Below are 26,425 nucleotides of genomic sequence, written 5' to 3'. Positions count from 1 at the left end.
AACAGTGTCGAAGGCCCGTGTGAGGGTATGATATACTAGCATTGGAGGCAGTTAAGAGAATGTTCACTAGACTGATCTTGAATCTGACAGGAACCCTCTTATGAGGAGAGGTTGAGTACATTTTGGAATTTAGAAGAATGAGAGACCACCTTATTGAAACACTGATTCTGAGAGCATGTGACAGGATTGTTGCAGAAACATGTTTTCCCCTTTGGGTGAATCTAGGACTAGAGGACATAATCTCACAATAAGGAGTTGCACACTTTATAACCGATAAGGAGGAATGTCTTCTTTGTGAGTAATGAATTTGGAATCTTTTTTTCAGCAGAGGGCTGTTGAGGTTGGGACATCAGGCACATTCAAGACTGAGGGAGTCATGCTTATTCAAAGGAATTCAGGGAAGAGGCAGAAACCTCGGCCAGATTTCATTCAATGGGCTGAATGGCCTACTTCTGCATCCCATTGTCTAACCATTTCGAGCTGCTTCAATGACCATTCCTTCAGCGTGAGGTCGGGGTGGGATTTTTGCTGCACAGTGTTCAACACAATTTGTGATTCCTCAGATGCTGAAGCAGTCCATGACCAAGTGCAGCAAGACCTGGTCAATATCCAGAAACAAAGAAAATATATTTCTCAGACTTTGAGCAGAATAATTGCTTAATACATTTGGAGTACTGTGTCCAGTTTTGGTCCCCACACCTCAGGAAGGACATACTGGCACTGGAACGTGTCCAGCGGAGATTCACACGGATGATCCCTGGAATGACAGGTCTAGCATATGAGGAACGGCTGAGGATACTGGGATTGTATTCGTTGGAGTTTAGAAGATTAAGGGGAGATCTAATAGAGACGTACAAAATAATACATGGCTTTGAAAAGGTGGATGCTAGAAAATTGTTTCTGTTAGGCGAGGAGACTAGGACCCGTGGACACAGCCTTAGAATTAGAGGGGGTCATTTCAGAACGGAAATGCGGAGACATTTCTTCAGCCAGAGAGTGGTGGGCCTGTGGAATTCATTGCCACGGAGTGCAGTGGAAGCCGGGACGCTAAATGTCTTCAAGGCCGAGATTGATAGGTTCTTGTTGTCTAGAGGAATTAAGGGCTACGGGGAGAACGCTGGCAAGTGGAGCTGAAATGCGCATCAGCCATGATTGAATGGCGGAGTGGACTCGATGGGCCGAATGGCCTTACTTCCACTCCTATGTCTTATGGTCTTAAGAGAGCACAATTGAAGCAGAACTGAAATATTTTTATGGATTTGTGCCTCAATTTCTGGATATGGAGATAACAACATTTATTTAAAAACATAGAATAAATTGCTGGCTTTTGCCCTGATGGGGTCAAGTAAAACTGTAGACCACCAGTACCTGGACTACACCTCCCACCCTGTCTCCTGTAAACACGCTTTCTCTTATTCCAGCTTATCTGCCGCATCTGCTCCAAGGAGGACTGGTTCCAACACAGAACACACCAGATGGCTTTCTTCTTTTAAAGATCACAATTTCCCCTCCCACGTAGCTCATCTCATCCACTTCCCGCAACTCTGCCCTCAAACCCCACCATCCAACTGTAACAAGACAGAGCTGGTCTTCATCTTCCACCCCACCAATCTCCGTATACATCGCATCATCCTCTGCCATTTCTGCCACCTACAATCAGACCCCACCTACAATCAGACCCCACCACCAGAGATATTTCCCTCCCCATCCCGATCTGCTTTCCAGAAAGATCATTCCCTCCTGACTCTCTCATCAGGTCCATACGCCCCCACCTTCCCGGCACCTTCCCTTGCCACCACAGGAATTGCAAAACCTGCAGCCACAACTTCCCCCCCCCCCCCCCCCCCACCTCTGTCCAAGGCCCCAAAGGAGCCTTCCACCTCCATCGCCAAATCCTAACCATCTGGTGATTGGAGGAAGAAAGTCTTCCATCTCTGGACCCTCCAACCCCATGGCATCAATGTGGATTTCACAGTTTCCTCATTTCCACCCCCCCCCCCCCCCCCACCTTATCCCAGTTCCAACCTTCCAAATCAGCACCATTCTCATGACCTGTCCATCTTCCTTCCCACCTATCTGCTCCACCCTCCTCTCTGACCCATCACTTTCACCCCCACCTCCCATTAACTTATTGCACTCTCACCTACCTCCCCCAACACCCATCCCCACCCCCACCCCCACTCCTCACAGCCTCATTCCTGATGGAGGGCTTTTGTCTGAAATGTTGATTCTCCTGCTCCTTGGATGCTATCTGACCTGCTGTGCTTTTCCAGCACCACACTCTCAGCTTGAACGTCCAGCATCTGCATCCCTCACTTTTGCCTGTAGACCACCAGTACAAACTGAGGAAAGGGCTTGTATTGAATGTGTGTAGAAGTTTAATTTGACACTGCAGATTAATTTGTATAACCGGACTCCAGAGAAAATGGTTACAATCTGATTCCTAATAACACTCCCAGAAAATATTAAGGAAACCAATTTATGGAAGGCAACATAAAGTATTTTGGATAATTTAGATAAATAAATTATAGGTTCTTGATGCTTACCTGCTTGGCATTTGGAAAAAGGAAGGAATTTCTGAGAGGAACCTTCTTGACTCCAAAGACCTGAAATTTCGCAAACTGGAAGGCTCTGTTTCTCAGGCAAAATGGTTCCTAACACTGGAACCCTACCTCCACCCTAGGAAGAAGGGGGAGGTATGAGCAGGATATACTTTGTTCGTTTACTGTGGAAGATTTCATCTGCCTTCAAACCAAACTTATTAGCCTGTTTCCTAAAACACACCCTGTGGGCATTATTCAGTTGAACCCCCACCCTCATCACCAATTGACAATCCAAATATTTCTAAGTGTGCTTTGTAAAGTTGGAGATTTTCCCATGTCTACACTACCAAACCAGGAGCAAAGGTTCTGGGCTCTCCCAGTAGCTTGACTAGTTGATGTATGAGAGAGAGTTGGCTGAATATGACTGAGCACAAATGACTCTCTCACACTTTCTTTTGAGATAGCATGCTTAACTAAGTACTGGGAGATGTCCAAACATTTATTTGACACAGGCTAAGTCAATTAGAAAGAAAACAGTCAAGATGGTGTTGGTAAATATCTTTCTAACCATATGCATCTGACAAGCTAGCACTTGAATAGCAACAATTACCATGCATCACCATGCTATCACGCAAAGGAAAAGTGAGGATTTCTTTAGAATAGGTGGAACTGACCAAATGCAACAGATACACTTGTTCGAATTGTTCAAGTAAAACAGCTCCATTCTTGAATATCAAAAGGGAGTCTGCAGGATGGTTTAAAGACTGCTTTTCATATATGTTTGTTCAGCATGATCTACTTACAGCAGCCCTTGCAGGCATGCTTGCACTATTCTGAAAAATAAAAAAACGACTTCCACTGGAATTGAGCAGTTACTAAGAAGTACTTGTGTATCAGTTGCATGAGAGATTTGCAAAACAACCAATCAGAGGTATTCGACTGACTATGAACTCAAATTCAAAGCTTGTGCATCATTTTTAAACTGCATTGGCGAAATGGCTGTTACTGTTTGCTGCTTTTTAAATAATTAAACTTGTTCATTTTTGTTAATTTTGAGCATGTTGCAAACAGAAACAACCAACTGCAGCCTGAATCCCAATTGGATTGGGCAAGCCACAGTGTGTAAAAATGAAAGTGGGCTGACATTAATTGGTAAAACAAAAGATGCTACCAGCTTTGAGAAGTTTATAGAATTGTACAATCCCTACAGTGCAGATAAAGGCCATTCGACCCATCAAGTCAGCACCGAAATTCAAAAGCATCTCACCCCCCACTCCCCATTCCCATATTTACCATGGCTAATACACCTAGCCTCTACATCCCCAGACACTACGGTGCAATTTAACCAGCTAATCTATTGCACATCTTAGAATTGTGAGAGAAAAACTGGAGCACCTGTTAGGAACCCATGCCCAAGGTTAGAATTGAACCCAAGTCCTTGGTGCTGTGAGGCAGCAGTACTAACCACTGTTCTGCCCCAAGAGTCACAGAATTGCTACGTACAGAACCTGTTGCTCTTCTGTAGCCTCAATTCTTCTCCAAAAGTGGCAGCACAAAACTTGAATCTCCCTCTAGTGAGGATGTTGTGTGGGTAGAGAACCTGAATCACCGGTAACCACTTTTGGCACTGTACCCTCACCTCTCAGGATACCTCCTCCTCCCCCTACACATTTTCTTGCTCTGTGTAGATATTTTCCTAATCCATCTATTCAGCGTTGCGAGTACATTGGTCTGGAGCAAGTGGGACTTGAACCTGAGCCTTCTAGTCTGTGGTTCATTACTACTGCATTACAAATATCTTTTGCTTTCCAGCACTCCGCTCCCTCATCCATGACTGACATTATCCTGATAGTCTGCTCAGTTGGATAAGCTCAGTTGGATAAGCTCAGTTGAGTTTGGTATTTTTCTGCCACTTCCAGGGCAGCTACTCTTTCCACCTGGATATGTCCAGTTAAAATTACTCCAAGTTTACTAGGTTGAGCAATGGAAAGCTATGGTAGAGAAATAAATCTGGATAGCATCAGATGTATGAAACAAGGGAATGATCAGTAATTTAAAATCAGTGCCATTGAGGTATTTTTGTTTTGAGCACTAATGAAAACTTAGTATGCCATTAACAGTTCCATTACTTTTGAATGCATCAGCCAATATGTTTTTTTTTTCTCTCTAGCATTCAGTGGTAACAAGTGACCAAAGACGCAAGGAATAGGATCAGGAATAGTTCACCATTTAAAACGATCATGATTGCTCTTTTAAGTGTGACCTCCTACTCTCCATGTCTTCAATGCTGAATCTGCCCCACTTGGAGTGGGGTAAACTTCCAGATTTAAAATTTTACTGTGCACATCTACGTTCTGACAGTTGTTGCCTGATTTACATCTGCATTGAGCAATGATCACTTCACTTTTCCTTTCAGTGCAAACTCCAGCCCAATACATTTGTACAGGGTCTGGGATGCACTGCTCGAAGCAGGTCCATGAGGTTAGCAGCAAGACTGACCAGGGTGACTACTTCACATGAAAGATCTTTCAACCAGAATCTTTCACACTGTATGGATAGGTTGAACAACACGCCAGATACAATCAACTCTTGCAACTTTTAACATATACCCAAATAAAATTGACAAATATGCTCAAAACAACATCCTAACATTTCAGATTCTCATGGCTACGTACCTGGATCATTGGGAGTCAATGATACAATCTACAGTACACTATTTACAAAACATACACAGGTCTTACTGTTTGTCAATAGCCGTGGGCCCAGAGAATCCTTCTCAAAATGCCAATGTTCTAAGCTTTAAACAGCCATATTGAATTCCAGTTTCATCCCTCCCTTTTAAATTTTAAACACTGGCTTGAGAACTTGTTAGTGAGCAAGTTTAATCTGATTTTCAGAAATGTAAGCTACAGATAATTAGTACCAATGTATTCTATGACCAGGCAGGTTAGCAAACCTTAATTCCTGTTCCACCCTGTCTCCACAACACCAAAAAACTCACCAGCACTAGAGAAGATTTGGAGTTTGAGACTTGGTGTTAAGGATTTTCCCTCTTGTTTAACAGAGTAGTTTGGTAAAAGTGAATCTTACCAGACCAACTTTGACACCTGAAACAAACAAATTGCAGGAGAAACTCCAAGTCTGGCAGCATCTGTAGAGAGAAAACAGTTTTGCGTGCAGTGACCCACCCTCAAAACTGAATTCTGTATTCTAAAGACTCCATGTTAATTTTTTTTTCCTCAAGAGGTGTTGGTAGATCTGAGTTTCTCTGGCAGTTTCTGTATTTGTCTTTTGTCTTTGTTTTACTACCTTGTTCCTATCAGTTGAGTAGTTGGCTGTAGCTATGAGTTGCTGCTGGTGACTGCTCACTTTTGGTCTAGGGAAGTAAACCTCTCTCAGAAGAGAAAAAGCTGCTCAGTTGGGTTTTATCAGTTTAACTGCAAAAAAATTGAAGTATTTGTGGAGGTGTTTATTTTTTTTTCTCATTCTATTGGCTATTTCTTAACTGAATGTGTCGTTCAGAAGGCCCTGCTGAATTTGGGATTCACACCCTTCCCCCTGCTGGTATAAATGAATCAGCTGAAAATGTGAGCTGAACGCTACACTTGGGTGCTACCTATCACTTTGACAGGGGAGGGGGTGCATGTTTGGACCCAAGAAATCTTAAGTTTTCTCTCCATGTTATCAAATTTCCAAACGTGGAGAAACCAAATTCCAAATTCACAAGCTATAGTATCCACGCTGAATGCTGAACAGTGATTTTCTTCATTTCAGGAATTCACTCCCTTTTGGAACCCCATTTGGAAGATTTTGCTTCCACATTTTTAGACAGTTTTGTAATTAGTTACAGTAATAAATGAAGAAATTTGTAACTACAGAGGAACCTCGATTATTCGAATATCAATTATCCGAATTTCGGATTAACTGAAGAAGATTTCGAGGTTCTGATAGAAACATTACATCAAAGGGGTGTACCAAAACTGAATGTGTCTTTTGTTTACAGTGATTAAAAGTGAATTCGGCTTACTGAAATGCTGCCGAGAACTGTCCTGGACATCGATTGGAGCCCAGGCACCGTCTCCAAATGACTGATCTCCTTCCCTCCCTCTCTCTCTCTCTACACTTTTCCCAGAGTTCTAGACAGAGGTGTACCTAAACCACCCCCTTCCCCAGATAATCTCCAACATTGTCCTGTACAGGGCAGAGTGGGAACTTGTCAAGAAGTTGTGTGTGTGTGTGTGCTATTTTGAGACTCACTCCTCAAAGGCGGCAGCAGTCTTGCTGTTGGTGTCCAGTCCGGTTGCCATCTCCATTCTGGGGGTGGGGGTGCGCAGGGTGGGGTGGTGGTGGTGGGAGTGCACAGGCAGGGGAGGGGGGTGGGAGGTGGCGTGTTGCTTAATCTCCTGAACAGGGGGTGGACATAGCAAGTGCTTACTCTGTCAATCCCATTGAAGCAGTGGCAAGGAGAGGCTTCAACAATGCTACAGGCCCCTTACGAGTGTGTGTCTGCTCAGAAACCAACCCTGAGACAGCGAGAGGGAGCAAGACAGGCAGAGCGAGGAAAAAGGAATCTTCAGGAAACTCCAAGTCCCCGAGGAGAGGCATTGAATCAGTTATCCGAATAATCAATTATCCGAACAAAATACTGCCTGCCCATCTCATTCAGATAGTTGAGGCCCCTCTGTGTACTAACATCTGCACTCTCACTTCATGGAGCTATGTCTTGGTTAAGGTGTGGTGAAAAAACAGATGGTGTAATGCTATTTTAGGAGTTGTATAACTTGATACATCCTAACCTTGGACTTATCAGCATAAATCACATGATCAACTAACCTTTAATAGTTCAGCAGAAGCAGTGCTTGGAGTTGCACACATCTTGAACTGCAAATCAGTTGACCCTGCTTGAGCTTGTCAAGTAAATGGAATTTGTGTGACTCAATTTGTTTCTTACCGATAACACAAGAAAACATGGCAAATATTACTGAAAGTGTCATGAATAGTATTTTTAAAATTTGATTTCTTGCAGTTGGTAGATTGCTAGATAACATATCTATTTTATTTGTGGCAAATCATTTTCAGATGTGCTAATGAAATTAGACTGCCAGTCTTTAATTATATTGAGGAATATTTTTAATATGAATTATTTTAAAATTTACATGTTTGAGTCAGCCTAGTCAGTGATTTTTTTAAAAAAAAATTTGGTATTGCATAATATATACAAAAATACTTGTTAGTTTAGGCATACAACTTAACTGGGTCTGTCAGGAATATATGTTCTCCTTTCCCCACCCTTCCCATTTGCTGTTTCCGGGCTCTTGCTTTTCATAGATACCATGAAGAAGAAAATCCTGTCCATGAAGGTTTTATTTTCTGGTACCTTTTTTTTAAGTTTTATTTTCTTGGGTTACATACATTCAAAAGTGCATGTATTGGAGACCCTATTTAACTTTTTTCATGAAACTAAATGCGTTGAGTGAATGTAGCAATGGTTTTGTTTCTGCTCTGAGTACAATGTTTACTGGAAGTGCGCTTTATACAGTTGGTGATACAAACAGACCTCAATAGTAGCAAGTGCAGGTTAGAACCAGCAACCATAGTGTTTGTAAAGAAAAATGCCTCCCTGTTTCAGCGTTTGTGTTAGTAATGCCTTTGCAACTGTACTAGCAACCTTAAAGCAATGTGGTACAACCTTTTTTTTTCTATATTTGCTTTTTCTTTCCCTCTGCTTGCTCTTAAAGCACAATAAATGATCTGATACAATCTTAAGTCCAACGATTCACAAATTTTGTGCTTCTGCTCTGAGAGTTTGTTTTCATATTTTGAGCATGTACTATTGTTTATGTTCTGATTGTGTTTCACCATGTGTTTAGAGATGGAGACTGCCTCACCTCCAGGACAAAGTAATGACTCCGTAGAAGATCGGACTGCTGTACAACGATATATGATTCGAGTGAATGGAGTTTTACATGACGGTAAAACCTACATCTTGTGAATAATTATAGATCAGGTGATAAGTCAAGGCAGTCGTTAAGTTTGTTCCATCATTTGAGTAACACTGGATATGGATTTTTTTAAAAAATTCCTAGACTTAGTAAATTGAAGCATTGCTTAATACAATTTCACCAACCTATGAATCAGCTTTCGGAATCTCCAAGGATTTTTAATAAAACTGCCTTTCTTTTCTCCTCTTTCTTTTTTCCCCCACATTTGTAAAAAAAAATCTGGGTGCCCTTTTTTGTTTAAAGTGAAGTTTACTCAGGCTATTACTTGCATGGAGATGAACTAAAGCATTTAAAATGAGTATTGTTACTTTTTAATATTTCAAGTGGGAAAATAAAATTGACATTATGTTGAAGTTTCTCATCCTGCATTCTGCAGGACATTTTTCAAGAATACAAATTCCAGAGGAAGCCAACATTTACATAGAACATAGAACATTACAGCGTAGTACAGGCCTTTCGGCCCTGGATGTTGCGCTGACCTGTCATACCAATCTGAAGCCCACCTAACCTACACTATTCCATGTACGTCCATGTGCTCGTCCAGTGACAACTTAAATGTACTTAAAGTTGGAGAATCAAATTTGAACTGAAGAAGAGAGATCTGATTTGTTAGCACATGGACTCTAGTACAACAAAAATTGGTAAAGAGTGTAAACCTCGTTTTAATTTTAATTGCTAGCTGGGCCAGCATTTATTGGCCATCTCTAATTGCACAGAGGGCAGTTGAGTCAACCACACTGCTGTAGGTCTGGCATTCTGTAGTTCAGACCAAGTAAGGTTGGTGGTTTGCTTTCATTGTCAGTCAGCATGGAAACCAGACCCGGTTTCCAAACTAAACTACTCCCACTTGCCTGCAGTTGGCCCATATCCCTCAACATTTCCTATTCATGTCCTTACCCAAAAGTATTTTAAATGTTGTAACTGTACTTGCATCCACCACTTACTCTGGCAATTCCTTCCACACATGAGAAAATGTCAAAGTTTGCAGTTAAGACTAACATGAGTAGCAGAGCGAAGTGTTCAGAGGACTGTGAAACTTTGTAGAGGACCACAGATACTTTAAATGCGTTGTCAAACATCTGGCAGATGGAATACCATGTTAATAAATGTTAAGTCATCCATTTTGATAGGAATCAAAGTAAAAAGGACTGTTATTTGAATGGTTAAAAAGTTGCAGAATGCTGCTGTGCAGAGGGACCGGGGTGTCCTTGTGCATGAATCAGAGGTTTGGTCTGCAGGTACAACAAGTAATTGGGAAGGCAAATGGAATTTTGTCCTTCATTGCTAAAGGGATTGAATTTAAAAGCAGGAAGATCATGCTGCAGCTGTATAGGGTGCTGGTGAGGCCACACCTGAAATACTATGGGCAGTTTTGGTCTCCTTACTTGAGAAAGGATGGACTGGCACTAGAGGGAGTGTAGAGGAGGATCACTAGGTTGATTCCAAAGTTGAGAGGATTGGCTTATGAGGAGACCGAGTAGACTGGGATTATATTCATTGGAATTTAGAAGCTTAGAAACATAAAATTATGAAGGGAATTGATAAGATAGACATAGAGATGATGTTTCCGCTGACAGGTGAAACTAGAACAAGAGGGCACAGCCTCAGAATTAGGGGGAGCAGCTTAAGGACTGAATTGAGGAGGACCTTCTTCACCCAGAGGGTTGTAAGTCTATGGAATTCTCTGTCCAGTGAAGTAGTTGATGCTACTTCAGTAAATGTTTTTAAAGCTAAGATTGATAATTATTTTGAACAATCAAAAAATTAAAGGTTATGGTAAGAAGGTGGGTAAATGGAGCTGAGGCCACAAAAAGATCAGCCATGATCTTATTGAATAGCAGAGCAGGCACAAAGGGCCAAAGGGGTTACTCCTGCTCCTAGTTCATGTTCATATGTAACCATTCTATGTAAAAGGTTGCCCCTTATATCTTTCTTTCTCCTCTCACCTTTAAAAATATGCTCCCTTGTTTTGAATTTCCACAACCTAGGGAAAACACGTTTATCTATTCACCTTCTCCATACCCCTCATGATTTTATAAACCTCTATAAAGTCACCCCTCAACTTCATACAATCCAGTGAAAAAAGTTTCAGTCTTTCCAGTCTATTTTTATAACTCCAACTCTCCATTCCTGGCAACATCCTGGTAAATATTTTTTTCTGAAGCCTCTCCAATTTAATAGCGGGGTGACCAGACTGCACACAGTACTCCAGAAGAGGACTTACCAATGTCCTCCACAACCTCAACGTGGTAACTCAATTCCTGTACTTGAAAGGTCTGTGCTATGAGGGCAAGCATGCTAAACACTGCCTTAACCACCCGGTCCACCTGTGATGTAGATTTCAAAGAACTATGTAATGAATCCTAAGGTCTCTCTGTTCTACAATTAATTGTATAAGTCCTGGCCTTGTTTGTTTCACCAAATGCAATCCCTTGCATTTATTTGAATTAAACTCTATCTGCCACTCCTCAGCTCAATTGATCAAGATACCTTTGTAACTTTGGATAAGCTTCTCCACTATCCATTACACCACCACTTTTGGTATAATCTGCAAACTTACCAATCATGTCTCCTACATTCTCCTCCAAACTGTTTGTATGATAAAAGTGGATTCAGTACTGATCTCTGTGGAGCACTGATGGTCACAAGCCTCTAGTCTGAGAAACCACCACCCTCTGTCTCCTACCATCAAGCCAATTTTGTATCTAATTGGGAAGCTCATCCTGAATCTCATATGACGTAATTTTACTAATTAGTCTTCCATGCGGAACCTTGTTGAAGGCTTTACTAAACAATAATCACATAAACAATATCCACTGCTCTGCCCTCATCAAGTTTTGAGTTTTTGAAGGGAGTAACCAATTGAGTTTGAGACATGATTTCCCTCCCAGAAAACCATTTTGACTATTCCTACTCAGTCCTTGCCTCTCCAAATGCATGTAAATCCTATCTTTCAGAAACCCCTCCAACAACTTACTCCCCACCGATGTCAAACTCTCAAGTCTCAGGCTTCTCCTTACAACCTTCCTTTAAATAAAGGCACAGCATTAGCACCCCTTCAGACCTCTGGCACCGAACGCATGGTTATAGATGATGCAAATATTTCTGCTGGGGCCCATCAATTTCTTTTCTGTCTTCCGACAATGCCCTAGGACACACATAATCAGGTACCAGAGAATCTATCAGGCTTCTCAGACCTCCATCACCACTACTTCTGTAATTTGAACTATTTTCAGAATATCCGGATGTATTTTCCCAAGTTCTCCAGCTTTCATTTCTTTCTTCACAATAAAAACTGACGTGAAGTATTCAACCAATATCTCTCCTATCTCCTGAGGATCAACACATAGACAAGGAGCCTTAATCTCTCTCTAGTTGTATTTTTGCTCTTAAAGTGTTTGTAGAATTTCTTTTGGATCATCCTTAACCTTATCTGCCAACACTATCAATCCCCTCTTTGCTCCCCTGATTTTCATCTTAAGAATGCCCCTACAATTTTTTAAACTTTTCACGAGAATCAGTTGATCCCAGTTGTCTATATCTAATATTCTTTCTTATTCGTAACTAGAACCTTGTCTTTTATCCATTGTTCCCTAACCTTGTCAGCCTTACTCTTTACTAACAGGGACATAATGCCTTTGAACTCTCATTATCACACTTTTGAAAGCCTCACACCTGTCAGTTATCCCTTTACCTGAGAACAGTCTACTTCATTTAACTTTGAAAGTTCATCTCCTATCATTAAAATAGGCTTTACACCAATTAAGAGCTTTAACTTTTATGGAAGTTATCCTTTTCTGTAACTATATTTTAAAACCATTAGAATTATAATCACTTGTCCCAAAATGTTCCACTCCTAACGCTTCAGTTACTTGGTCTGCCTTATTCCCGAAGAATTGGTCAAGTTTTGCTCTTTCTCTCGTAGGTACATTTAAATATATAAAGTGAAGATCTGGACCCCGGGGCGGGGTCGGGTGGAGGTCTCTCTGTTCTGTGATTGGTCAATAGCACTCACAATTGGTCTGGTTCTTTAAGACTTCATTCTTTATTTTCTTCATATGGCTGGGCACAGATTGTCCAGAAACATAGAGGTTATACACTTCCGTGTTCCTCAGAGAAGTTGCGCATGTGGCTTAAAACAATGATATTTTTATAGTTTTCTTAAAGAAGGTACAGGCCATAATCCTATAGTACATTCAGACAATTGTCAATCGATTAACAAAATAGTTTTATTTGACAGCTACTTGGTCCATTGATTTTCCTGGGAACCATATTTGTTTTCCAACACTCGGGCCACCCTTATTTCCGAAACCGAGTCTTTGCACCTGCACTTGAATGTCAGTTAGGATAGCCAGTAATTTCTTATCTAATATAGTTATTTCTATGATGTAAAGGAAGCACTGTCTGCTAATCTCCATTGAAGCTAACTGTGGTTAGTTAATTATGCCGCTATGGCAGAGTTAAAAGCCATTTTATGCAGCTTTTAGCAGAATTGTCAATTTGCAGTCTCAAAGCCATTTTGTCATATTATTTGCATTGAGAAGCCATTTTGTTGCCACTGAAGTTAGTAAGAGCATGTGTTAAGTGGTTGTTCCTGACAACAACTGGTTACCTCAGCCAGTATTCAGCTTTCAGATCCTTAAAAGGACACGAGTGAACTGAAGGGTTTTCTTCTGGCAATTGACAACGGTTTTGTGGTCACAGCTTTGTAATTTTAGATATTTATTGAATTCAAATCATCTGTCATGGTGGGATTTGAAGCCAGGTCCCCAGAGCATTATCTGGATTTTTCTTTAATATATCGTGTTAAAACTGTTAAGGCTATTGCTGTTTCACCAAAGAGTAGTGAGCCTGTGGAATTCATGACCATAAAGTGATTGTGACCAAAACATTATTATGGCTAAGGGACTCACAAGATGGGGAGGGGGCTGTGGATTAGGGTATTGAGCTCAATGATCCGTGACAATCATGACTGATACATTATTCTCAGCGTGGAATGGCCTACTCCTCCTATCCTCTCTTTCTATTTTTCCCCATATGCTGGTTCATTTGTCAGTGAAAACCTTAGCCAATCGGAGTTGATCTGTTTGGTTTAAAATTTCAGCACAGCTTAGCTGATAACTTTCAATGGATACATTCTTCATTTCAACAATCAGAGTCCACTTGTCAACCAATCAGCACTTTTCTCATGTAGTGTGAATGGTTCTTTCCTTTGGATTTTTATTCTTGCAAAATTTTCTGATGAACACAAAACAAAATTTCAAATTGATTTAAGAAATTACAGCATGCAAAAGGCATCTGGATGGATATACTACAGGAAGGATGTAGAGGGATATGGGCCACGTGCTGGCAAATGGGACTAGATTAAGTTCGGATATCTGTTGGCATGGATGAGTTGGACTGAAGGGTCTGTTTCTGTGCTGTATATCTGACTCTAAATGCTCAAGTTCTATACTAACCAGTGACTTTTTACCAATTTATATATCAACCACAAATAGTTAAATAATTAATTACAATTTGTGTTTTATTTTTCTTGCTATAAGACTTATCATTTTTCAACAGTTTGTTTCTTCAATGTTTTCCTTTCTCGTCTCTATGGAGAGTGTGGCGCTGGAAAAGCACAGCACGTCAGGCAGCATCCAAGGAGCAGGCTTATGCCCGAAACATCAATTCTCCTGCTCCTCGGATGCTGCCTGACCTGCTGTGCTTTTCCAGCCCCATGCTCTCGACTCTGATCTCCAGCATCTGCAGTCCTCACTCTCTCTCCTTTTCTCATCTCTATGTCTAGTAGCTTCTGAGTTTGAATAGGATGGGGAAAAAATGATTGGTTGTTTACAAGTATCTGTCATTATAGTTTTTGGTTGTTGCATTTTCAAGAACTTCCTTACAGTTAGCTTGTCTGCAGTTAGGAAGTATGTTGACTCTCGATATGAGCAACTTGATAGTTTAAGGCTGTCGTTTGGCCTAGTGCCTGCAAAACGTAAACCTCAAACACGTAAGCCTAATAACCTGTTTTCTGAAACAGAATAATAGATGAAAATAAATATGGAAATGAGTCGGCAGTGATAATTTTTGTTAGTTTCCAATTTAGTAACCACAATATTTTATGACCGACCAATGACATTCAACATCAGAATTAGCCCAATACTTCTAGAGGTTTTTTATTGAGTGAGGAATAATGAATAAACTGTAGTTTTAGAAGTTGGAGAGACGATTGAAGTTGAAAGGGTGGATTTTATGAAGATATTTTAAAGGTACAACTATACTCAAGCTGTACCTTTTTAATGTAACTTTTTTTTCCTTCATTTCTCTATTCTGTACATACCCCATACCGAGGTGCTGTGTGTTGGTGACATTGTTATACTGTAACTAATCTTGGAACTGAAGAAGCTTACATAAGTACCTTTGTACCTAAGATGGTGCTGTAAGCAGTGCCCTATAAACTTGCACTGTACTCATTTGAGTACATGTGACAAAGCTAATTAAGTTCAATTTGATTTGCGGTTGAGAGACCTTGTGTACTCCTGTATAGGTCAAATTTTGAAGACTTTTTTTTAAGCTGAAATTAGGGGCTTGACTTAGACACTAGGTATTGCTTTCAATGGGGTGAAATTCATGCTGTAGTTCGAAATACCATCTTATTAGCAGAGGTCAATTTGATCACACAACTAATCCCAGGTAAAGAAGAATCCTAAATACATACTGAATCCTAATCTGTTGCTTTCCATCTGCCTGCTGGGTCTGAGTCAGGAACACAAACTTTCCTCCATTTGCTACATTCTCTCTCTGATACAATACATGGAGTTCCATTTGCTCTGTGGTGTTTGGGTGGGCTGGTTCCTTGCCCACAGGCTACAGCTCTGATTGGCTTGTGGCCTGCCCATCAAGCAGGTGGGTGATCTGATTGGCAAGTAGTGATGTCATTGGAGACAGGTGACTGGCACCACCTTCCTGCCATGTTCCTGTGTGGGGCTGTGCTGATGGAAGGCGCTAGAGGGTCATAACCTTGTGCCAAGTGGTGGTGGAGGGTTGGGGTTTGGGGGAAGGAGGAGGCAAAGAGAAGGATTGGGGGGAAGGGCCTGTTACACAGCAGCTCACTCAACTGCCGATTAATGAGTGACATCTTCCTGCAGATACCACTTTAACCTGCAGAAAGGGAACGAGGTGTCTCAATCTGCCTCTCCGTTTCGTTTCCAAATGGAATGAAACTAGATGGACTAATGGCATTAACATTGGCACTGCACCGCAAGCAAGTCTTGATGTTAAAATCCTTATCAACAGTGAGTCTAGGAGATAGTGAGGACAGCAGATGCTGGAAATCAGAGTGGAGAGTGTGGTGCTGGAAAAGCACAGCAGGTCAGGCGGCATCCGAGGAGTAGGGGGCTCCGACGTATTGGGCATAAGCCCTTCATTAGGAATGAGGCTTGTGAATTGGGGGGTGGGGCGCTGAGAGATAAGTGGAAGGGGAGTAGGGGTGGTGGTGGAGAAAGTAGCTGAGAATGCGATAGGTAGATGAAGATGTGGGAGAAGGTGATAGGATGGAGTGGATAGATTGGAAAGATGATGGTCAGGTCAAGATGCTGCCGGGTTGGAGGCTTGGAACTCTGATAAGTGGGGTGAGGGGAAATGAGGAAACTGATAAAATCCACATTTAATCCCGTTTGGTTGTAAGGTCCACCTCACTGCCCCATGGCTGAACACTTCAACTCTCCCTCCCACTCCACCGAGGACATGCAGGTCCTGGGCCTCCTCCATCACCAAACCCTTACCACCTAACCCCTGGAGGAAGAGCGCCTCATTATCCACCTTGGGACCCTGCAACCACACAGGATTAGTGTGGATTTCACAAGTTTCCTCAATTTCCCCCCCCCCCCCAGTATCCAGGCTTGGGCTGACAACTAGCAAGTAACATTCATGTCACACTAGTACAGATAATGACCATCCCCAGGAGATAATCCAATACAGAAATTTACCAAGGTTCTTTTGGACAGCATCTTCCAAACCCATGACCACTGCCATCTAGAAGCACAAGGGAAGCAACTAAATGGGGAATTCCAGCACCTGCAAGTTTGATTCCACTTATATATCGTTGTTCCTTCAGTGTTGCTGGGTCAGAATTCTGGAACTTCCTCCTTTTTAATGGCATTTTGCGTATACCACTAACCAATGGCCTGCAGCAGTTCAGAGGCAGCTCACCAAGAATGGGCAATAATAATAAGAACCTCATGATGTGCAGTTAACAGCTGGGAAAGGCTGTTTCTCTTATGGCTCTCGGGGTCATCCTGTTCCTCCTTTTGTTGCAGTGCATGACCATCAATCTGCTGGCTTTAACCTCCACCTTGCTTTGTTGCTTTTTAATTCTGTTCTAAACGGCAAAAGTCTTGTTTGACTGCAGAAGCCTCCAAGGGAAACTTGCATTTTAAGCTTATTTTCTACCCGGCAGGAGATGTCTACAACGTTGATTAAATTTCACTCCGATGGGGATCCATCATTTTCCCAATTGAAGGTGTAACTCCTGAGGGCAGTTGTAACACAGATTAGGTACAGCTGCGCAGAGTGTCAATGCACCTTCTCTCAAACTGGAGGTCGAGATGTTTTGATTATCATGTTTAAAGTAGTGTGTTCATGCATGTCTCTTCTTACTGCAGTTGCTTTTTGACATTTCCTTGACATCAGCAATAGTAGGGAAAATTCTAAATCTATTAAAGATCTAATAACCAGACACTTGCAAAGCAGTGAACTTGAGCAGAGTCAACATTGAATTGTGAAAGGAAAATCAGGTTCAGAAGATGCTGAATTAGAGTGGCATGGTGGCTGAGTAGTTAGCACTGCCTCAGCGCCAGGGAGTCAGGTTTCGTTCCACCCACGAGCGACAGTGCAAACTTCACACATTCTCCCATGTCTTCATGGGTTTCCTATGGGTTATCCAGTGTCCTTCCACAGTCTAAAAATGTGCAAAATAGATGGATACGCAATGCTAAATTGCCCAGAGTGACAGGGGATGTGCAGGCTAAGTGGATTAGCCATGGCAAATGCAGGGTTACAGGGATAGGGTATGGTGGTGGGTCTGAGTGAGATCATCTTCAGAGGGTCAGTGTGGACTCAATGGGCTGAATGGCTGCTTCCACACTGTAGTGATTCTGTGATTCAGTAGAATGTGTAAAAGGGGAAAACCCAATGAATGTGGCTTTTTTGGGTTTGCAGAAGGCTATTTCAGGTCCCACATGTGGTTAGTAAACACATTAGGAAGACATACCAGAATGGATTAAGAATTTGTTCATGGACACAAGAGCAAGTTGGAATAAATAGTTTTTGTTTCAATTTGGTAGGTTGCGACTCGCACATTACCTCAACGATCAGTGCTTGGGTGCCAGCTGCTCGCAATCTTTTACCAAAGATGTGTGTGTGAGGATGAAATGAATTTCAAGGTTTCTCCTGCGAAAACTAGTTACAAATGAGAGTTGAGGACAGTGCAAAGAGGCCTTAAGATTTAGACAAACTAAGACGGTGGGAAAGAGCACAGCAGACCGAAGAAAAATGTTGAGCAAAGGTAAAGTTATCTACTGTGACAAGAAAAACCGAAATGCAGGGTGTTTACAAAATGGTGTGGTTCAGAAATGTTCATTGACAGAGACTTGCCCTTGCACATTAGTTTTTAGTGAGCCATGAGCAAGTGCAGCAAGAAATTAGGAAGGTAAATAATATGTTGACTTTTATTGCAAGATAATTTGAACTCTGGAATGATGTCATGCAGCAGTAGTACAGACTATTATGTACAGTGTTGGTCTCCTAATCTAAGGAATGATATACCTGTCATTTAGAGTGCAGTGAAAGTTCACCAGACTGATTGACGGGGTGGTGCGATTTTCCTGTAAAACGAGAATGAAGCGACTGAGCTTGTATTCTCTTGAGTTTAGAAGAATGAGGGTGATCTCATTCAGGATTAACAGGGTAGGGCAGTACTGATGTTTTCTCTGGCTGGAGATTCTATAACTAATAGGGACACTCTCAGAATAAAGGATTTTCCATTTGGGGATGACAGATGAATAATTTCTCCCTTTTCAGAGGATGGTAAGTATTTGACTTTTATTCCAGAAGGCTGTGGAAAGTCATTCAATAGGCTCACAACTGATCAATACCTTTCCAGATTTTGAAGATGTCAAGGATAATGGGATAGAAAAGCCTTGCTTTGTGTTCTAGTTGAATAGTGGAGCAGGCTCAAGGAACCAAATGGCTTCATCCTCCTGTTCCATGAGATGCAAGGGTTAAGCTCTGATTCCATAGCATAAAGTTAACTCTGCTGTTTGAAGGATATATAGAGATGTCTGAGCAGAATTCAGCAGGGATGTAGAGTACTACAAAGGTTTGTCTACGGCTCTTGGCAGAATAGGGTGATCACACTTGGGATATGGGTGGCTTTTACAAAGGAAAGATGTCTGTTCGGGATGAGAAACCTCTAGATAGGCCAGTGTTTATTGCCCATTCTGATTGCCCTGTTGCCTTGCTAGGATGATGATGTCACTGAGCTAGTTGCTCCAGTGACCCAGGCTAATGTTATGTGGAGGTGGATTCCAATCCCAACACAGCAGCTGGTGGAGTTAATAAACAATTAACAAAATCTGGAATTGACCATTAATGTAAGTTAATGTGACCATGAAACTAACATTTTTGTAAAAATTTGTCTAGTTCACTGGTATCCTTTCTTAGGAAAGGAAACCTACTATCCTCATCTGGTCTGGCTGATCGACAACAATATTCTGACCCTTAACTGCTCTCAAGTAGCTTCATCTTGCAAGCTACTCTGTTCAAGGGCAACTTGGAATGGGCAAAAACCATGCTAGCCTTGCTAATGTTCCCAAATCCAATCAACGAGTATTTTAAAAATTGATTTCCTTTAATTGGGCACAGTCAAACCTGTACATTAATAAGGAGTCCTTGATCACAGTGATATTTTCAGCATGCATTTTTCCAACAATTCCAGTAAAGTACTGAAGCGATTTGAAACATTGGCATCTGTTTGTTACTTGGTTCTCAATCGTTCTTATTGGTCGCATCTCAAAGTCCTCATTCTAGTTCTATTAACTCATCAACTAGATATCTTTTTGACCCGATAAAGTGTTTTTTTGTTTTGCAGATTCACACATTTATTTATTATTGATCTTACATAATGCTGATTTTCTTGCTGAGGTGGAGGACTTCGGGTTTCTGCTCTTGGTGCTTAACTTTTATCAAGTCTATGATCTATTCTGTAGACCTTTCTATCAGCTATTTTTAGATTTGTCTATCAATCTGAATAATACTACTCAATGTCTTCAAGGCACTTGATCCTGTTCCTAGAGTAAAGTTTATTTTGGTAGATCAATGTTTGAAATGGTCATGATCCGGCTCAATTAAATTCTTGCCTTTTAATTTTCTAACTTTTCCTGTTTGTCCCTGAGTCTTATTAGTTTATTCTGCCAATGCAATATCGACCTGAGAACCTGCTTTTTCTTGGAGCAATGTGATTTTTTTTGGGTCTTCCAGCTGACCAATGTAAAACCTTGGTCATGTGGTTTAGAAAATTGGAAAAGTTAATTTTTGTCCATCCCTGAAATGTACCCATTGCTGCCATAAACAAAGAATTTAATCCACTTTTATTAAAAAAAATTCTAATATGTATTAATGTCACAATCATTTTTTTAAAGCATTTCCTTTTCACTGGTTTGAATAATTGTGCAAAAGTGATCTGAGAGCCCACTATATGCACTGCAGATTGGGGTTAAGGTAACAAACGGGTCAAGGGTATTTGGGTCGAAAGAGATGTTTGCTAGTCCTGGGACCACAATCCTAGCTGATGGTTTAGATTCTCGATTTGGAAATATAATTTAATATTTTGTAAGTGGCATCAAAATCGTCGATGGACTACACTTTCCATTGAGGAACAATATGATGCAACACGTTAAATGTATAGAATGAGCATGTAATTGGCAAATTGATTTTGGTTTCAAAGTATGGAGATATTGCATCCCTTGAAAGGAATAGGGAGTCTTAAAAATCACATGAGGTAGAGAAACAGTTATCTATGGTATAGTTGCACATCACTAAGGACACAGATTAATCAGACTATTTAAAGAAACAAACAAAAAAAAAGACTTGGTTTGTTTCTAGAGGGGCAGAATTTAAAAGCAGAAAAGCATTGAGGCTTGATTTAGATAATAATTGGGAAATGCTATGAATACTTCTCAATACTTGATATCCTTTTTATGATATGGAAATACTGGTACAAAACAGATTGATAAACCATGATATCACAACACAACACATACCCATGAATAAAGGCTCAGTAGGATGGAGGTCTGAATCTTAAACCTGCACTCATCCCGGTAACATCTGGACAAGAAGGGCACCTATGTCAGTCTCCTGCTCATTGACTGACTACAGCTCTGCCTCTAACACCATTATCCCCTCCAGAATGATCTCAAAACTCCATGACCTTGGTCTTGGCTCTGCCCTCTGCAATTAGGTCCTTTGCTTTCCGACCCACAGAGTGGAAATCAGTGAAGATAGGTAACTGCACCTACTCCATAATAACTCTCAATACTGGAGCCCCCACCCCCAAGGCTGCATCTTCAGCCCCTACTATACTCCCTGTACACCCACGACTGTGGTTGCCAAATTCCAAACAGAATTTTGGAATTCTACGAGTTTGCTGATGACACCACCTGAGTAGGATGGATATCAAACAACAATGAGTCAAAATACAGAAGGGAGATAGAGGACTAGGTGACATGGTGCAATGACGACAACCTTTCTCTCAATGTCAGTAGAACTAAAGAACTGATCATTGTTTTCCGAAGGGAGGAGAAGGCACCCCCATTTATATCAACAGAGCTGAGGTTGACAGGGTGGATAAAGTCAAGTTCCTAAAAGTGACAATAACTGACATCTGTCCTGGACTTCCCAGGTAGCTGCGACGGCCAAGAAGGTACAACACCTCTCCTTTCTCAGGCAGCTCAGAAAATTTGGCATGTCCGTAAGGACCCTCACCAACTCCTACAGATGCACCACTTATTGTCTGGGTGCATAACGGCCTGATATGGTAACTGCTCTGTCTAGGACCATGAGAAACTACAGAAGTTGGTGTGTACAACCCAGACCATCATGGAAGCCAACCTTCCATCCATGGGCTCCATTTACACTGCTTGCTGCCGCAGAAAGGCTGCCAACATCAAAGACCCTTTGCACCCTGGTAACAATCTCATACAACCTCTTCAGGCAGAAGATACAGAAGCCTGAACACATGCACCAGCAGATTCAGGAAGAGCTTCTTCATGGTCATTATTAGACTGACAAATGGATTATATAGCTTCAAATAATGCTGATCTTGTTAATGATGATCTCACCTAGTTCACGCCCTGTGCAATGTAACCTGTGTTGATGCCTGTTTGAGTCCAGCAACCACCAGCTACTGTCTGGCTCCGGCTGTAGCTGCTGGTCTATACATAGAGAACAGTCCATTCTTAACATTAAATAAGTAATTTGTAAAGTTACAAGAATTATGTACCTATTTCTTATGTTCTCTTACAAACTAAAGATTATATATTTTCTCTCCTACTGAATTTAAAAAAACCTATTTATACACCCACTCCAGTCCTCTAACACTCCCTGAATAGTCACAGAATATAAAAGATCATACCTATTCTGGATAACTGTTTTGCTGCGCCTGAGACCTGATTTTGGTCACACGCTGGTCTCACTCTCCAAGTCCCTGACGTTGAGTCTGATTTTTGAGAGTTGGTCTCTAGAGTTATCACTTCCTGGATGCCTCTGAGTCATTTTTGATCCTCTTTCCTTATTTGTCTCAAGTCACGGTGTCTTTTACTGGCTCAGGTTCACCTGTTAATGTATGTCTTTACTTTTTATTGGCTCCAGACCAAGGGGCTGGGTAGCATTACCTCATTGCCCCTTGTCCAAGCAAGGTTTTCTGCATTACCTCTTTTTTTTCTTTTTCTGAAAAATATAGTTGATACCAAGCAGTACCTGGGCTCTGGTCATTCTCAGTTCACAAGCTGTTTCTCCTTGGGTGTCAGCAGTTTTTTATATATTGAGTATCCTAAGCCCTGAGAGCACACAGTACCTCTGTGTCTCTGCAGCCTCATAATGAACATCACATTTTCAGGAGCATGTCTCCTACTGGTACACCATCTCGCTCTATGCAGCAACCTGGCTAACATCTTCCCCCTCTCGATCTAAATATACTTCCGTTAGGATCTCTCTCTGTGGACCACTCACCGGATTGTCAGTGTTCCCCAGTGGGTGTATCACATCCTACAGTGTATGTGAGTTAGCTCGCTGAGCTGGAAGGTTTGTTTTCAGAAGTTTCATCACCATGACTAGGTAACAGTGAGAGTATCCAATGAAGTGCTGGTGGTATGTCCTGCCTCTCTCTTTCTAGGTTGTGGTTTCTTAAGGCAGGTGATGTCATTTCCATTTTTTTTCAAGGGAAGGTAGATGGGGTCTAAATTGATGTGTTTATTGGAGTTCTGGTTAGAATGCCATGCCTGTAGGAATTCTTGTGCATGTCTTTGTTTTGCTTGTCTCACCTTAAGAACCTATAAATAGAGAGGTAGGGCATACTACCAGCACTTCACTGGAGACTCTCACTAATGATGTTACCTTGTCATGGTGACAAAACATCTGAAAACAGACCTTCCAGCTCAGTGAGCTAACTGACATACATATCATCAACCTGAGCTACAAATCTTCTCCTAATTGCTAGTGTAATATTGTTATAATAGACCATGTATAAAAATGTACATGGATAATATATAAAAAGTATATATGAAAAACGTGTCCATATCTGCATTCAGTTTCCATAACATTCCTTCTGTTTCATTATAAGCTCTACTTCCAATCTTCATGTAACTTCATTTTAAACATTGGTTCCCCAATTCCAAAACCTAATCCACAATCTGGGATCCTGCAATAACTCCTTTTTGGTTTATCTGCCTGAGTTCTAATTATTTTAGTGCATTTAGTCCATTGATGGGTTATCTCCTTTTGCCTCTTCCACTATACATGTCCAATCTGCTGTCAGGTATGGAAGGGTGATAGTTCAGTTGAGACATACCTCTGTACCTTTTGGTCTGTATCGGTATGTTGCACTGTGAGGTTTTCTTTTACCACCTTCCTGGTTACTGGCTGAGGCAGAACTTGCTCGCTAATAATCACATCAGATGTTATGTTGTTAATGGCTACATTGTGTCCTTCCAGAGGGCATTATCTCCATCCTTCGCTTGAATTCATACCTGTCGCGGCTGTAATATGTTTGCCGTACAAGGGTATATTGTAGAAAAGACGACTGGTTAGTTGTTAACAGGCAGAGTGGATAATTAATTGTTTTCATAGGTATAGATTGTGATTTCAGTACGTCTCTGCCTTGGAATCTCTTCAGGACTGGCCCAGTGACTTCCCCTCTCCAACTCCCTGCACACCCGATGGCATATCAACTTACCCCTTTCTCAGCATTATCCATTAGATTCGATTACTTACAGTGTGGAAACAGGTCTTTCGGCCAAACAAGTCCACACCAACCCGCTGAAGCGCAACCCACCCAGACCCATTCCCCTAAATTTACCCCTTCACCTAACACTGGGCAATTTAGCCTGGCCAATTCACCTGACCTGCACCTTTTTGGATTGTGGGAGGAAACCGGAGCACCCGGAGGAAACCCACGCAGACACTGGGAGAATGTGCAAACTCCACACAGAGTCACCTGAGGCGGGAATTGAAGCCGGGTCTCTGGCGCTGTGAGGCAGCAGTGCTAACCACTGTGCCACCGTGCCGCATAATGGATTGCTTAAGGATATCAAAGTACTCTCATGCTATTTGTCCACATTATGGACTCTTTTTAAAGGGTAGGTTAGATTGTTCCCATGGCAGGAAATATGAAGCATTGCCCCAACATAGTATTTCCCTTTATCCTTGTCACTGGTACCTAACAACCTATTAAGATCAAACTACTGAGGTGATGTAGAGGTTGCTCTTCTCCAATCCATTTTGCTAACTCTTTATCCAAAACGTAATCTGGAACTGGGTGTGCATGAAACTGTAAAAAGTTATTATCTATAACTATAGCACGCACCTCAGTCTTGTGGGCAGCCTCAGAAGTATTGACCATATGGTCAATGATCAAATTTGTTGTATCCTGTGTAAAGGCTTCAGAAAATTTGCTGTGTCCATAGTTTCTTGTGATTCATCCCATCCTATTTGATTGGTCCATTTCCAATCTAAGTAACCTCCAATAATGACTTGTATTTTCTGCTGGAGGGATCGTATCTGACTTTCTAATTCTATGTCCACGGTGTTGACAGTTGCTACTCCTAATGCATATCCTGCCCCTGCTAACTCCAACGGTCCTCTTTTCTTCATACCTGTTTTGGACTTTAGCTCATTCCTGCTGAATTGTTCTTCGAGGAGGTGGATCAATACTCATCTTGTGGTGGATGGACACCATTCTGAGTGGTTATTTCAGTTAAATTGAAAACTACTTGCGCGTGCTGATATCTTGGTACCAAAGTGACAGATTCTCCTGTGTCCTCTAGCACCAAACCTACATCTTTTTTGTTTTGTACTGAGATTCAACACATCTAGGTTCCGGTGTGGTTCTAATCACAGCCGAGGGTGGGGGGTGGGGGCAGCTTGGTAGTAGTGATAGGCTTCATACAGGTCCTAAAAGTTCTGAAGAGCCCCGGCCCCCAATTTAAAAACCTCTATCTGCATCTCTGAGTGGCCTTTGTTCTCGACCCCCTTCCTGTGCTATATCATCCTTTTGTATAAACTGATGATGATCCCACCAATTTCACTGAATAGCCACCCCAGTCAATATATCTCTTGTATGCATCACGACCCCAGTCTATGTTCACATGGGCACAGTCCAAGTGAACTATAATTTTATCTCGACTGTTATTTCCTGATTGGTTGCTCAATGAATTGACCCATAAATTGGCTAGTGATTTGCCCTTCTGGGATTGGTGCCACTGTCACCTCCAGAAATGTTACATGAAAATTGCACCCCTGTTCCTTCTGGTATACACAATGTCTTTCCCATGCATTCCAACCCACGTGCTCCCATTTGGTATAAATTTAAGTCCTCTTTGATCTCCTTTTGTTAGTCTGTGTTATCTTGTGCTGCAGAGCGAGTTATTCTTGGTCACAAGATAGTCTTCCAGCGTTGATGCTGCTCAAGGCCTGTTCGCCCATTGTGGTAGTTCCAAAGCTGGTTCTACCATAGTCCAAAACATGGTCAATCCAATAGCAACAAAATGCACTACTCCCCTCATTCTAGGCTGGATCTGCAACATGCAAGTGCAACTTCAGCTCTTTTTATAGTCTTATTCCCAATTTTACTTTTAAGTCCAGGTTTTGCATAAGCTGAGCCAAATCATCTGTCCTCTGTTTCCAGTTTGTTTCAGATTCTAATCATCTAACCCATCTTGATTTCTCTACATTTTTTCTCTTATTTTTGTTGGTTACCTTCTGTACTTGGATGGCCAATATCAGGTTGTCTTTCAGTTATCTCCTCTGATATCAGCAACTGGTCCTGCTCTTGATTCCCCTTCACTTGGGAATGCAGCGTCATTAGCATTGAATATCACATGCCAATGGTGGTTGCTTTGTTTCTCTCCTACTAACTTTAACTAATTAATGCGACACCAACCATTCTTATCCGTTGCTGTCAATACCTTGTATACAGATGGCCTAACTCTATCTACTGTCTCATAAGGACCTGCGAACTTTGGACTCAAGAATGAGGTGGGCTGATGTACTCTGATCATTACTCTTTGTTCAGGACTCAACTCTATTGGGCTAGCTTTTGTGTCAAAATAAGCCTTACTGTTT

The 26,425-nt window shown here is 41.5% G+C and overlaps 1 protein-coding gene across 5 annotated transcripts in view; it reads left to right on the top strand.

The window, feature by feature from the left end:
* Positions 1–26,425, top strand: part of LOC140483795 (uncharacterized) — a 175,727-nt gene that overhangs the window by 12,181 nt on the left and 137,121 nt on the right. For 4 of the 5 annotated variants that reach the window (XM_072582394.1, XM_072582403.1, XM_072582422.1 and 1 more), the window contains exon 3: positions 8,414–8,515. In XM_072582394.1, coding sequence (XP_072438495.1) covers positions 8,416–8,515 — 100 coding nt within the window. In that variant the 5' untranslated portion in view covers positions 8,414–8,415. Of the gene's footprint in view, positions 1–8,411; positions 8,551–26,425 lie in introns of those variants that run through there. The other variant, XM_072582430.1, reaches the window with a different exon arrangement.

The sequence above is a fragment of the Chiloscyllium punctatum genome, chromosome 2 (genome assembly GCF_047496795.1).
Source record: "Chiloscyllium punctatum isolate Juve2018m chromosome 2, sChiPun1.3, whole genome shotgun sequence".
Lineage (NCBI taxonomy): Eukaryota > Metazoa > Chordata > Chondrichthyes > Orectolobiformes > Hemiscylliidae > Chiloscyllium > Chiloscyllium punctatum.
The sequence above is the reverse complement of the archived record's forward strand: the minus strand, read 5'-3'. Positions and strand labels throughout refer to the sequence as shown.